General features: G+C 44.4%; 1 protein-coding gene across 1 annotated transcript in view; it reads right to left on the bottom strand.

Annotated features, from left to right (window-relative positions):
• Positions 1 to 4,772: 4,772 nt before the first annotated feature.
• Positions 4,773 to 12,801, bottom strand: part of SHISAL2A (shisa like 2A) — a 31,186-nt gene continuing 23,157 nt past the window's right edge. The window contains exon 3 of the mRNA XM_027537242.1: positions 4,773 to 5,044. Coding sequence (XP_027393043.1) covers positions 4,800 to 5,044 — 245 coding nt within the window. The 3' untranslated portion in view covers positions 4,773 to 4,799. The remainder of the gene's footprint in view (positions 5,045 to 12,801) is intronic.

Consider the following 12,801-nt stretch of genomic DNA (forward strand, 5'->3'; position numbering starts at 1 on the left):
GGGGGCCTCAGTGGAGAGCTCACATATGTTCTACATGGTCTCTTCTACCAGCAGGCCAGCCCAGGCTTCCTTACATGGTAACACTGCATTCCAAGAGGGTGAGAGAGGAAGCTGCAAGGTCTTTTGAGGCCTAGACTCAAAATAGCACAGTGTAACTTCTGCCACTTGCTGTTTGTCAAAGCAAGTTGCAAAGTCAGCACAGAAACAAAGGATGGGAAAATACCTTCCACTACTTGATGGGAGGGGTGGCAAAGTTACATTGCACTAATGTAATACCATGTAAATTTGTATAACCTATCTTAATGGTAAGCCATCTTTCAACCATTGGAGAAATAACAAAATACATCTAATTGTGTATTAACCTATCAGTCTTCCCCCAATAGCCTAAGAGCTCCCCAAGGATGTGAGTTATGACTGATTGATTTCTTTGTTCCTAGAGCTCAGGGCAAGGCACCCCAAACATATTAAACGTAGTTTGTTAAATGACTATGGCTGGGGGTGGGGCTGGTGAATGGTCTACTTGTCCAAAGCATTGGAGCCACAAATGGGACTCTCTTTAAATACAAAGTTGACATTACAGAACACTTCCCCTACCTCACTGAGACCCTTTGAATATTGCCATGGTCCACCAGGGTCAGATTCAATCCCCATATCCTCCATAAAGGTGTTCAGACTACTTCTTTCCTCCTGTTTCAGAATCTCTGCAACTCTCATGGCCTATACCCCACAGCTTGACATTTGCTTTCAAAATCTTATTGCTCTCTAGGGGTCTCATGGGTCAAACCTACTTTTCATCTCTAGTGAGTAAATCCCTAAGGGCAGGACTGCGTCATGTTTCCTTAAGAACTTGTCAACATGGTGGGTCCACAGTACCTCCTCAGTCAACACTCCCTACGTGGATCATGCACTCTGGGCAGCCTAGACCTTATGAGGTATGTAGAAGGCATGTAGGGAGTCATTCACACCCTTGCAAGTGTTCCCAGATCTCTGGGATAGAGCAAGGCACGTTTCCCTTGGGCTCTGACCTGTGGCCTGGGCCTTGTTTGTCTGCACTCTGGCCCCTGGGCTAACTGGACCCAGACCAAGAGGAACAGTGTCCCAATTGGCAGTGGAATGACCTCCTCCTAACAAGAGGAGAGATGTCCAAGGTTTGAGCCATTTCTTATGGGCAAGAGAACCATCACTGTCTGTCAGACTTCTGACGTTTCAGGAACCAAAGGGACAGTTATTGACGAAGTCCCAAAAGCAGAGCTCCTGGGTGGCAAATTTCACTTCAGTGTCACAAAGAACATAAAAAGCTGTCACATAAGGTACCGAGTTCCTTCCAATGCTTTAAATTCTATCCCAAGGCTCCCCCTTGCCCACAGGATGAAGCCCAAGCCCCTTGATGTGGCCAGGCTTCAGGACTTGGCCCATATACCCCTTTAGCTTCATCCCTTACCATCTCCCACATTGTAGCCTCCACCAAACTCAACTACTGATTGTTTCCTGAGATCATCATTTGCTCTCTGCCCTCGGTCATTGTGTCTCAGTTCCCTCTGCCTTGAATGCTATTCTCCATCTTGTACCACAAACTCCCTTTCCTTCAAGACTTAATTTACAGATCACTTCCTCCAGGAAGCCTTCCCTGAAGCCGTTGGCTGGGTTAGGGATCTCCTGTAGATACCATAGCCATGAACTCCTTGAGGATGGAAACTGGGACTTCCTTTAGCCCAGATTCTGGCAGAGAATCATTGTCAGTGATGTTGAAGGAACAAACAAATGTACATGTTTAGGGGAGGCTGGAAAACCACCTGACAGGGGTACTGTAAAACCGAGTGGAAGGTTCTAATATTTCCACGTTGTAAGATTCAGTACCTCCTAATTCTTGATCAAAGATTCAGACTTGGGCTCCACTCCATCTGGGGCCCTCTCCCCAGCAAGCTACCTCCACCCCTTGCCCTCTGAGTGTTTGTTCCCAGGCAGGCAAACACACGTGTTCTGAACATAACCAGGAAAGCAATTTACGAGAAATAATTGCCAGCCGGTCCATGTGTGCTTGAGAGCAGCGGTGACCTCAGACTATTTCTGTCTGTGCGTCAGCCCACCCCGCTTCCTTCCTCTTCGGCTGCCCTGAGGGAGGGGTTCCTGCTGCACAGGTTGGGCAGCGTGTTTCCAACCCAGGACTGAGGCAGGGCAACACCAGTGTGAGCCAGCTCTGGGGGCTGATTGAATTCAAATGCGAGATGCTGAACAAGGGCAAGGGGGAGGAGCTTTACGGGGGCCTGGGATGTGTAGTTCAGCAAAGGCAGCGCACAAATCTTTTCCACCTATGCCCACCCCATCCACACAGGCTCTGCTGGGGAGATTCCACTAGGCCTTGGGGCCCTGCTCAGTGTGAGGTCTCCTTCTAGCCTCCCCAGCTCTGAATTCTCTTTGTTCTTCCTGGCCAGTCATTCTCAAAGGGTGGTCCCAGACCAGCACTGCCTGGAACTCATTAGGAATGCAAATTCTGAGGACTTAATCCAGACCTACCCAATCAGACACTCTGACGGCAGAGGGGGTGGGGAAAGGGGGGCAAGGATCTGTGTTTTAAACTAGCCCTCCAGCTGATTCTGACCTTGGCTGAGGTTTGAGGACCACTGTTTAGGCCACTGATGACCATTTGAATTTTTAGAATTTACAGATCCTCTCCCCCTAACAGACCAAGAGCAGTCTAAAAGTAAGGTCCTTATAGGATTCTTCCTTTAACCTGCCAGAAGGTGCTCTGAGGAAAAATCTCTGAGGATGTTCCTGATGTGGATACCAAGGAGACAGACAGGATCCGTCCTGTGAAAGGTCACAAAGTCCGTCAGTGACTACACCCCCTGCCTGTCACCCGTTCCCGCCACACATGTGTGCACACACACACACCCTAAGCTCTCTCACAACAAATGACTTGCAGTGCTTAGGCTATGCTAGGCTTTTTCTCACTGTTTTTGAACAGATTGTACTCTGGCCATAATTTCTAATGATTCTGTCTTACCTGGAAACTGACTCATCTCTGATGATTCAGCTCAGGCATCGCTTATTCCTCCCTCAAGCTGCATGAAGGGTCACTGTGGGTCCATTGCTCTTTTGTGTGCCCCTCACCCGTCACATGGACTCCCTGGGGAGAGAAGCTGTGGATAATTCCCTGTTGTTTCTGGTAACCTGAACAGGATAAACACCATGGAAAGTACAATAAGGCGAAAAGGTGCTGGCTTTAGAGTGCTGAAAATTACACATACACATGCCACAGGAGACCACAAATAAAGCAAGGCCAGAACTGAGATCTCCTGATGTGCAGCCTGGGGCACTTCTGAGGTTGACTCACCTGGCCTTTCCACCTGTCGTGTGTCCTTGGCTGGTTCAGGCCCCAGGCACAGATGTCTAAGAGTGACCATTTCACGGTTGCCAAATCCAGCGGCAGATCATGTCAATGTCAAAAATGTCAAGAACCGCTTTCCGTGGCTACTGAGTCTCCCCATCCTTGCCTTACACCCTCAAGGAAAAGCCTAAAGCCACTGACAAAATGAAGATAAGGAGCGTAGCTGGGAGAGAACGGGCGGCAGTAGCATCCTACCCTAAGATTCCTTTGCTGTCAGACTAATAATATTTTAAAACCTAATAAAAAGAGCTAATGCAATGCTTTCCATTTGCCAACCTTGTTCTAATTACTTGGATGAAGTGATTTAGTCCTCCCCCAAATGTTATGAGGTAAATATTACTGTTATCCCTGCTTGTACAGATGATTAGGTACAAATGTTACTAAGCAAGTAAGGGCAGGGACGGGATTTGAACCAGGCATTTGGCTCAGAAGTCCCTGCTCTTAATCACTATCTTACATTGCAAAATACTCACCTATAACTTTTTAAGTCTTTGTAGCACTTTCAAGTTTAGGAATAGGGTTCATATACATCATCTCAACACTCACCATAACCCTGCAAGGGAACTGAGGCTCAGAGAAACTAGGGGACTTTACCAAAGCCATGCTGTGGAGTCTATTAACCATTCATTCCCTCACTCACTTGACTATTCACTCTTTCATTCACCTGAGGAGCTGAACGATATTAAACATGGCTGAGTCCTGTGTATGTACTCTGTATGCTATGCTTAGTCATGTCCAACTCTTCGTGACCCCATGGGCTGTAGCCCGTCAGGCTCCTCTGTCCATGGAATTTTCCATGCGAGAATACTGGCGTGGGTTGCCATACCCTTCTCCAGGGGATCTTCCTGACTCAGGGGTCAAACCCGCATCTCTTGTCTCTCCTGCACAGGCAGGTGGATTTTTTACCCCGGCACCGCCTGGGAAGTCCAGTGAGTATGCTCTATTCCCTCTCATTCTGTTCCTTGGCAAGGGACTCACTCCAGGAGCAATGCTGAGCTGTTGGAGAGGCAGAAGTCACTGCTTCTGGGTCCCAGTCATCTTCCCTGGATTTCCTAAGTACATCTGCTCCATGGCAGGAAGACTAAGTCAGAATTCCCTGACTCCCTGGTTTAGGTGAGGGGCTCCTCTGAATCTCCACAAGCCCCAGACTTCTCCCTGATCACATGGAGTTGTCATGACCATTTTACTGGAGACCCATGTCTAAACTCCCTTCGGCCCACAGTGGGCCAGGTAGAGCACTGTAGCTGGGTTCACAGTGGAACCTGAGTGGGTTTGCAAGGAAAAGCACTCATTTATCTGTTAGGTTCCAAAGTCCCTTTGATTATCCCCACTCCCACCTTTTTTTTTTTTTTTTTTTAAACACCAAAAAGAGGCTCCAGAAGAGGATGGTGGAGAGACATTTATTGGATGTTTATGGGGCTGGGTATAGTAGACTGTGGACAGGAACCTCCTCAGGGCTCCCTGGAAGGTCACTGGCGGTCACTGTAGCCATGAAGCAGTGCTGGAGGAGGCGTTTGGGATCCTTAGCCTGCTCCTCATTGCAGTCCAGCCAGGAGTTCAGGAAGGGGTGGCTCTGCCTGAGAGGGCTCACTCCTCGCACCTCCACCGAGTTGCCTGTGTTTCTACCTTGGCAATCAGAGGGTGCCTCATCAGGGTCTGGAAAACAGCAAGCCAAGGGCATGGGGCTTCCTCCTGTAAGCCCTTCCTTTCCATCAGGATCATATTATACATGTAGCTTCCCTGAGTGCTTACCTTGGACAGGGGTGGGCTCAGAGTCTTAAACATTCATTTAAACAAATCATTCATTTAAAAAAATATTCATTAATAATATTCCACATTGTGAACTATGAGCTATTAATGTTTCTCATGAGCTTAAAGTTTAATGGAGGGGACAGACAATAAACAATTGCTAGCAGACATGAAGACTTCATCTTCACCATAAACTCATAGGGTCAGTTCAGTTCAGTTCAGACACTCAGTCGTGACTCTTTGCGACCCCATGAATCGCAGCACGCCAGGCCTCCCTGTCCATCACCAACTCCCGGAGTTCACTCAGACTCACGTCCATCAAGTTTGTTATGCCATCCAGCCATCTTATCCTCTGTCCAATAGCATATTGGGCACCTAGTGACCTGGGGAGTTCCTCTTTCAGTATCCTATCATTTTGCCTTTTCATACTGTTCATGGGGTTCTCAAGGCAAGAATACTGAAGTGGTTTTCCATTCCCTTCTCCAGTGGACCACATTCTGTCAGACCTCACCACCATGACTCGCCTGTCTTGGGTGGCCCCACAGGGCACGGCTTAATTTCTTTGAGTTAAAAGTTACTATTAAAAACTCACTTATTAAATGAAGATTCAGGCTGACTACACAGCTAGCCTGCAGGGAAGTGCAGTAATTTAAAAAATACATATTGTTCTTTGCTTTAAGAATAGATTTCATGACTCTCTTCACTTTCTGCTTGATCCTCTCCTCCTTTTATACCTGGACTTGATAGGAAGCTCACTTGGCCATATTATTTCCCACTTCCCATTCACGACATTCTGCTGCAACCTACTTGGTTTCTGCCTGTAACACAACTTAAAACTTTTTGTCACTAAATCCTATGGTTACTTATAAATCATTGTCTCCTTTGACTTACTAGGAGCATTTGACAGAATGAAGTACTCTTGCCTTTTTTGAATTAAAAGTGTATCAAGTGTTCAAGCTAGAAATCAAGTGTATCAAGTGTTAGCTCTCACACCTTCTCTCCCTACCCATTTCCAAGGTCAAGCAATTCACTCCAGGTCCTGTTAATTCTACCATATCACTATCTGCTGTACCCACCCATTCTCTCCATCCTCAAGGCACCACACTAGATCTGCTTTTCAGCACCACACTAGATCTGCTTTTCATTTTCTTCTGCCCAGACCAAAAGACAGCCTTTGGTTGGGCCATCTTCCAGAGAGATCTTTCTAAGGTTAAGTGAGTCCATGTACTACTCTTTCTCAAAAGCACTCAATGTCTTCCCATGACCTGTGATACTCGAGGTGGCATTCAAGGTTCTTTAGGTATGGGCCCCAATCCTTCTCTAGCTTTTCACTACTACTCTTCTCGGAAGAACTCAATGCTTTACTACACCAGAATTTTATTGTTCCCTGAATGGGTCCATTCCTTCATATCTCTGAGTCTCTGCTTTTACTGTTCCTTCTGTCTGGAATGGCATTTTATACCTTGTTTATCTAGAAAACTCCTATGCTTTAAAACCCATTGATGGAAGAGATCAAGGATGAAAGGTGCCTCTGAAAACAAGGAAAGAGGGAATTTGAAGAAGGACGCTGTATGGGACACTGGAGTTGGCTATGCAATATCCATTCCACCCTCTTTCCACCCAGCAATTATGTTTGGTTGGGATTGATCCCATCTCAGCTCCAGCAGAGGGGCCTGATTGATATGAGCCTGTCAAGTAATCCTGTTCCTTTGCTACAGGATGGGCAATCAGTGCATAGCATTTCCCTGGATGTAGTGATTGGGCACATGACCTGAGGTGGTCCAATCAGAGTCAGGCCTCCTCCTTCCCCAGGGGAGGGATGAAGAGAGCGCTCCTTCTTTCTTCCCCTAGTTAGATGGGAACAAAAAGAACACAGTCCCAGGGACTTCTGAAAGCCAACTTACTACCATGGGAAAAAATCAGTCTGAGGAGAAAGCTAACACAAGAGGGCAGAGTTGTGAGAATCTCGGAGGATGGAGCCGTAGCCTGAGGACACTGAACTTCCACTTAGACCATTCCTAAAGCTCACCATACTTTTGGACTTCTCATTTACAGAGCCAATAAATTTTCTTTTTTGTTTTGAACTCTCTATTTTTGATGATTTAAGACTCACAAAAAGTTACAAAACAGTTGAGTTCCATTGTACCCTTCACCTAGTTTTCCCCCATGATAATATCTTATATAATCATAGAGTAATTTCAAAACTAGGAGACTGACATTAACATACTACAACTGACTAAACTACAAATCCTATTCAATTTTACCCATTTTTTTAATATGGACTTTTTTTGGGTGTTTAGTACTATGAAAGTTTATCACATGTATGCGTGTGTGAATGCATGCTAAGTCACTTCAGTCATGTCCAACTCTTTGTGACCCTGTGGACTGTAGCCTGCCAGGCTTCTCTGTCCATGGGACTCTCCAGGCAAGATTATTGGAGTGGGTTGGTGGCCATGCCCTCCTCCAGGAGATCTTACTGATTCAACCATTGAACCTGCTTCTTTTATGTCTCCTGTGTTGGCAGGCTGTTCTTCACCACGAGCGCCACCTGGGAAGCCCTATCATATGTACAGTTTTATATTATCACTGCCACAATCAAGACAAAGAACTGTCCCATCACCATGAAGAAAAATTTCCTTATGCTACCTCTTTACGTCAGAACTTCCTCCTAAATCTAACGCTGGTAACCACTAACCCCTTCTCCATACATAACGTTGTCATTTAAGAAATGTTACGCAGATGAATTATACACTGTACAACCTTGTGAGATGGGCTTTTTTCACTCTGTTTAATACCCTTGCAATCCATTCAAGCTGTTATGTGTATTGATAGTTCATTTGTTTTTATGGCTGCATATATTCCATTATATGGTTGTACCATTTGCCCACTAAAGAACCTTTGGCTTATTTCTAGCTTTTGTCTATTAAAAACAAAGCTGTTATGAGCAGTTGTGTATAGGTTTTTGGACAGACATACATTTTCATTTCTCTAGGATAATAATAATAATATTGTTTTGAATGGTATAGTGGACTGAATGGTGACCCCCAAATATATCAGGTCCCAATTTCTGGAACCTGTAACTGTTAACTTCTATGGTTTTTGCAGATGTGATGAAATTAAGGACTTTGAGATGAGATTATGCTCAATTATCTAGATGGGCCCTAAATGCCATCACACGTGCCCTTATAGAAGAAAGGCAGAGGGAGATAGACACTCACAGATGGTGATGTAAAGACAGAGGGAGAGACTACAGTGAGTTACAAGCAAAGGAATGCTGGCAGTCACCAGAAACTGGAAGAGTCAAGGCACAGACTCTCCTGTGGAGTCATTGATTTCTGCCCAGCAAAACTGATTTTGAATTTCCAGCCCTGAGAACTGAGAGAGAATACATATCTACTATATTAAGCCATCAAGTTTGTGGTAATTTGATACAGTGGTCATAGGAAACTAATACTTATAGTGAGGATGATTAACTTTATGAAAACACTGTCTTCCAAAGTGGCTATATATCATTTTAATTCCCACCAAAAATGTGTAAGAGATCCAGTTGCTCCATCCTCCCTTGGAATTATCAGTATTTTTACTTTAATATTCTGATAGGCGATAAGTAGTATCTCATTGTGGCTTTAATATGTGTTTCCTTAATGGCTAATGAAGATGAAACATATTTTCATGTGCTTATTTGCTCTCTGTATCTCCTCTTCAGTAAAGTATCAGTTCAAGTATTATGCTCATTTTCTAAAAGCATTGTTTGTTTTCTTATTTTTTTTGTTTTTAATTTTAATTAATGAAATTATTTTTGGCTGTGCTGGATCTTTGTTGCTGTGTGGGCTCTTCTCTATCTGTGATGAGCAGAGGCTACTTTCTAGTTATGGTGCGTGGGCTTCTCACCGCTGTGGTGTTCCTTGTGGAGCACAGGCTCTGGGGCAGGCAGGCTTCAGTCGCTGCGGCAGGTGGGCTCAGTAGTTGTGTTTCCCAGGCTTTAGAGCACAGCTCAGTAGTTGTGATGTGCACACTCGTGTGCACACCTAGTTGCTCTGCAGCATGTGGGATCTTCCTGGATCTGGGATTGAACCGGTGTCCTGAATTGGCAGGCAGATAGATTCTTTACCACTGAGCCACCAGAGAAGCCCTGTTTGTTTTCTTAATGTTGAGTTCAGGGGACTCTTTATATGTTCTGGGTAAAAGACCTTTGTCAGATATGTGAACATTATTTCCCAGTTAGAGGGTCTTCTTTCCTTCTTCTTAATAGAGTCTTTATCAGCACAAACATTTTGAGTTTTGATCTAGATCAATGACTAATGTATTTTTTTGTGCTTTTGATGGCTTTGCCTAACCCCGGGTCATGAAGATCTTCTCCTGTTTTCTTCTAAAAGTTTTATAGTTGTATAGGTTACATTTTGGTCCATGATTTATTTTGGGTTAATTTTTATATAAAGTATGAGGTTATGTAAAAGGTGTTTTTTTAACCTGTGGAAGTCTAATTGTTTCAACATTATATATTGAAAAGACTATTCTTCTCCCATTGCATTGCTTTTATACTTTGTAAAAAATCTTTTGGACATACATAGGATGTGGGTCTATATCTTTGATAGGAACAAAGTAGATGATTAAATAGTTAATCTCACTAGGGGATTGTAAGTAGAAAATATATGAGAGACACCTATAAGTTAATGATCACTCAAGAAAGCAGGTTTGCTTAACCACAAAAATTACATGGTGGATTTTAAAAATATGGGAGACCCCTGTAAGTTAATGATTACTCAAAAAGTGGGTTTGCTTAACCACAAAACCAAGCAGTCTTGCTTAGCAACAGAACCATGCAACAGAAGGACGAGACATGCCCCCAAACAATAAAACAATGGTGGCATGAGAACCACATCCTGCCCAGTGAGCTCAGTGAGTTAATGATCCCTAGGACATGCTTTCTGCACACATAAAAAACAGTAATTTGTAGACCTAAGCTTGACCATGTGCAGACAAAAAACTCCCCTGCCCAAAGGAGGAGAAGATGATGATGGGAGTATGACATCTACTCAAGAAAGACAAAGTTCTTCTCCCCCTCCCCACTTCTCCTTTGATTATAAAACTGTAGCCCAGTGGGTTCTTGGGGCGAGGCATTTCTCACCTGCTGGCTTGTAAACCTCACAAGCTTCCTATTCTAATAAATCCTTTCTTATCTATCATTTTGCCTCTTGCTTAATTCTTTTCTGCACTGGGATATGAAGGACCCTGAAATGCCACTCAGTCAGTTTTATCATATCTAGGTGTCTGTCCCTCCTCCAGTACCACACTGTCCTCAGTATTGTTGCTCTATAATGTGTTAAAATCAAGTAGGGTGATTTCCTCCAACTTTATCTCTTTCAATATTATTTTAGCTACTCTATTTCCTTTGTCTTTCCATATAAATTTTAGAATCAGCTTGTCTATATATACCAAAGAGCTGCTATGGTTTTTAATCTTTACTATGTTGAGTCTTCCAATTCATGACATAGTGTGTGTGTGTGGGTGTGTGTGTGTGTGGCTCAGTCATGTCTGACTCTTTGAGACCCTGTGGACTGTAGCCCGCCAGATTCCTCTGTCTGTGGAATTCTCCAGGCAAGAATGCTGCAGTGGGTTGCCATTTCCTCCCTCAGAGGGTCTTCCTGATCCAGGTATCAAACCTGTGTCTCCTGCACTGGGAGGCAGATTCTTTACCACGGAGCCACCAGGGAAGCCCATGACATAGTGTATCTCTCCATTTATTTAGGTCTTCTTTGATTTCCTTCACTAGCATTTCGTAGTTTTTATTGTATAGATCCTATACATGTTTGTTAGCTTTACACCTCATTATTTCATTTTTTAGAGTAACTATAGATGATATTTTATTTTTTAAAGGTCTGTCTTTTTAGAAAATATTTATTTATTTGGCTGGGTCTTTGTTGCTGCACGCAGCCCTTCTCTAGCTGTGGCAAGTGAGAGCTACTCTCTCCTTGCAGTGAGCAGGGTTCTCATCACTGCAGCCTCTCTTGTTGTGGAGCATAGGCTTTGGGGAACAGGCTCAGTAGCTGTGGCATTAGAGCTCAGGTGCCTCGAGGCATGTGGAATCTTCCCAGAGCAGCAATTGAACTCCTGTTGTCCCCTGGATTGGCAGGTGGATTCTTAACCAGTGGACCTCCCGGGAAGTCCCTATATTTAAAATTTAGTCTCTAGTTGTTTGTCACTGATACATATATAAATACAATTGATATTTGCTTCTGACCTTACGTACTGTGAGCTTGCTAAGTGCACTTGTTAGGTTTAGGAGGTTGTTTAGTGTGTCTCTGTGTGTTTTGTAGATTCTTTGGGATTTTTTGTTATTTAAGCTTGCATTTTAAGGCATTCCATTTGGCACAAGGATTTAGTTCAATTTTCTATTCAATGCAAGAATCTCCTTCAATGAATCCCACATTTAGCCTTTTCCTGGTTACCTTCCAGGCTTAGGGGTGCTTTTTAAATGGAGAGTTACAAACTGGTGAACCAAATATAGCCCTCATGTAACTTAGAGGGTGCACTTTACAAAAGAATTTCAGGTCTTAGTCTAAGAAAGACCTAGCTTTTTTGAATCAACACCTGCCTCCCTATGGCTTCTCCCACTGATTTAACTCTGTTCTCTGACATCTCATAAAATGTCTCTTCTTCATGCCCCAGGACAACCTTGCAGAGGCCTGGGGTCCTGGGGTGTGAGCCCTGAGCCTTCTTTGCTCAGGGGCAAATGTCCCCAGCTCTTAGCCCATATACACATAATCTGGTTCTCAGACCAAGTTGGTCACTCACCTCTGATCACCTTCTGACTGATTAGTCAAGGTTATTCTTAAATTGTGGGGCTCTGGGCTGCAAGGAGATCCAACCAGTCCATTCTGAAGGAGATCAGCCCTGGGATTTCTTTGGAAGGAATGATGCTAAAGCTGAAACTCCAGTACTTTGGCCACCTCATGCGAAGAGTTGACTCATTGGAAAAGACTCTGATGCTGGGAGGGATTGGGGGCAGGAAGAAAAGGGGACGACAGAGGATGAGATGGCTGGATGGCATCACTGACTCGATGGACGTGAGTCTGAGTGAACTCCGGGAGTTGGTGATGGACAGGGAGGCCTGGCGTGCTGCGATTCATGGGATCGTAAAGAGTCGGACACGACTGAGCGACTGATTTGATCTAATCTCTGATCTGATCTGAGCCGCAGGCAGTCAGGGGTTGGGAGGAATCCTTGGGCTTTTAGGAGTTATAAAACCTTGGCTTAAATCCTCATCTTGATATTAAATTATTACACTGCTGCTGCTAAGTCACTTCAGTCATGTCCAACTCTGTGCGACCCCATAGACGGCAGCCCACCAGGCTCCCCCGTCCCTGGGATTCTCCAGGCAAGAATGCTGGAGTGGGTTGCCATTTCCTTCTCCAATGCATGAAAGTGAAAAGTGAAAGTGAGGTCGTTCAAGTTTCTGACTCTTAGCGACCCCTTGGACTGCAGCCTACCAGGCTCCTCTGTCCATAGGATTTTCTAGGCAAGAGTACTGGAGTGGGGTGCCCCGCTAACCCCTTCTCTCTGGATCTCAGTTACTGTTGTATCAAATGGGGTAGAAAGTAGGACTGGCCTCATTTTTCTATTTGTTTTCCCTTGAATTCCAAATTGTAAAGAATTCAGTCTCT

Source organism: Bos indicus x Bos taurus, chromosome 3, assembly GCF_003369695.1.
Source record: "Bos indicus x Bos taurus breed Angus x Brahman F1 hybrid chromosome 3, Bos_hybrid_MaternalHap_v2.0, whole genome shotgun sequence".
NCBI classification, from domain to species: domain Eukaryota; kingdom Metazoa; phylum Chordata; class Mammalia; order Artiodactyla; family Bovidae; genus Bos; species Bos indicus x Bos taurus.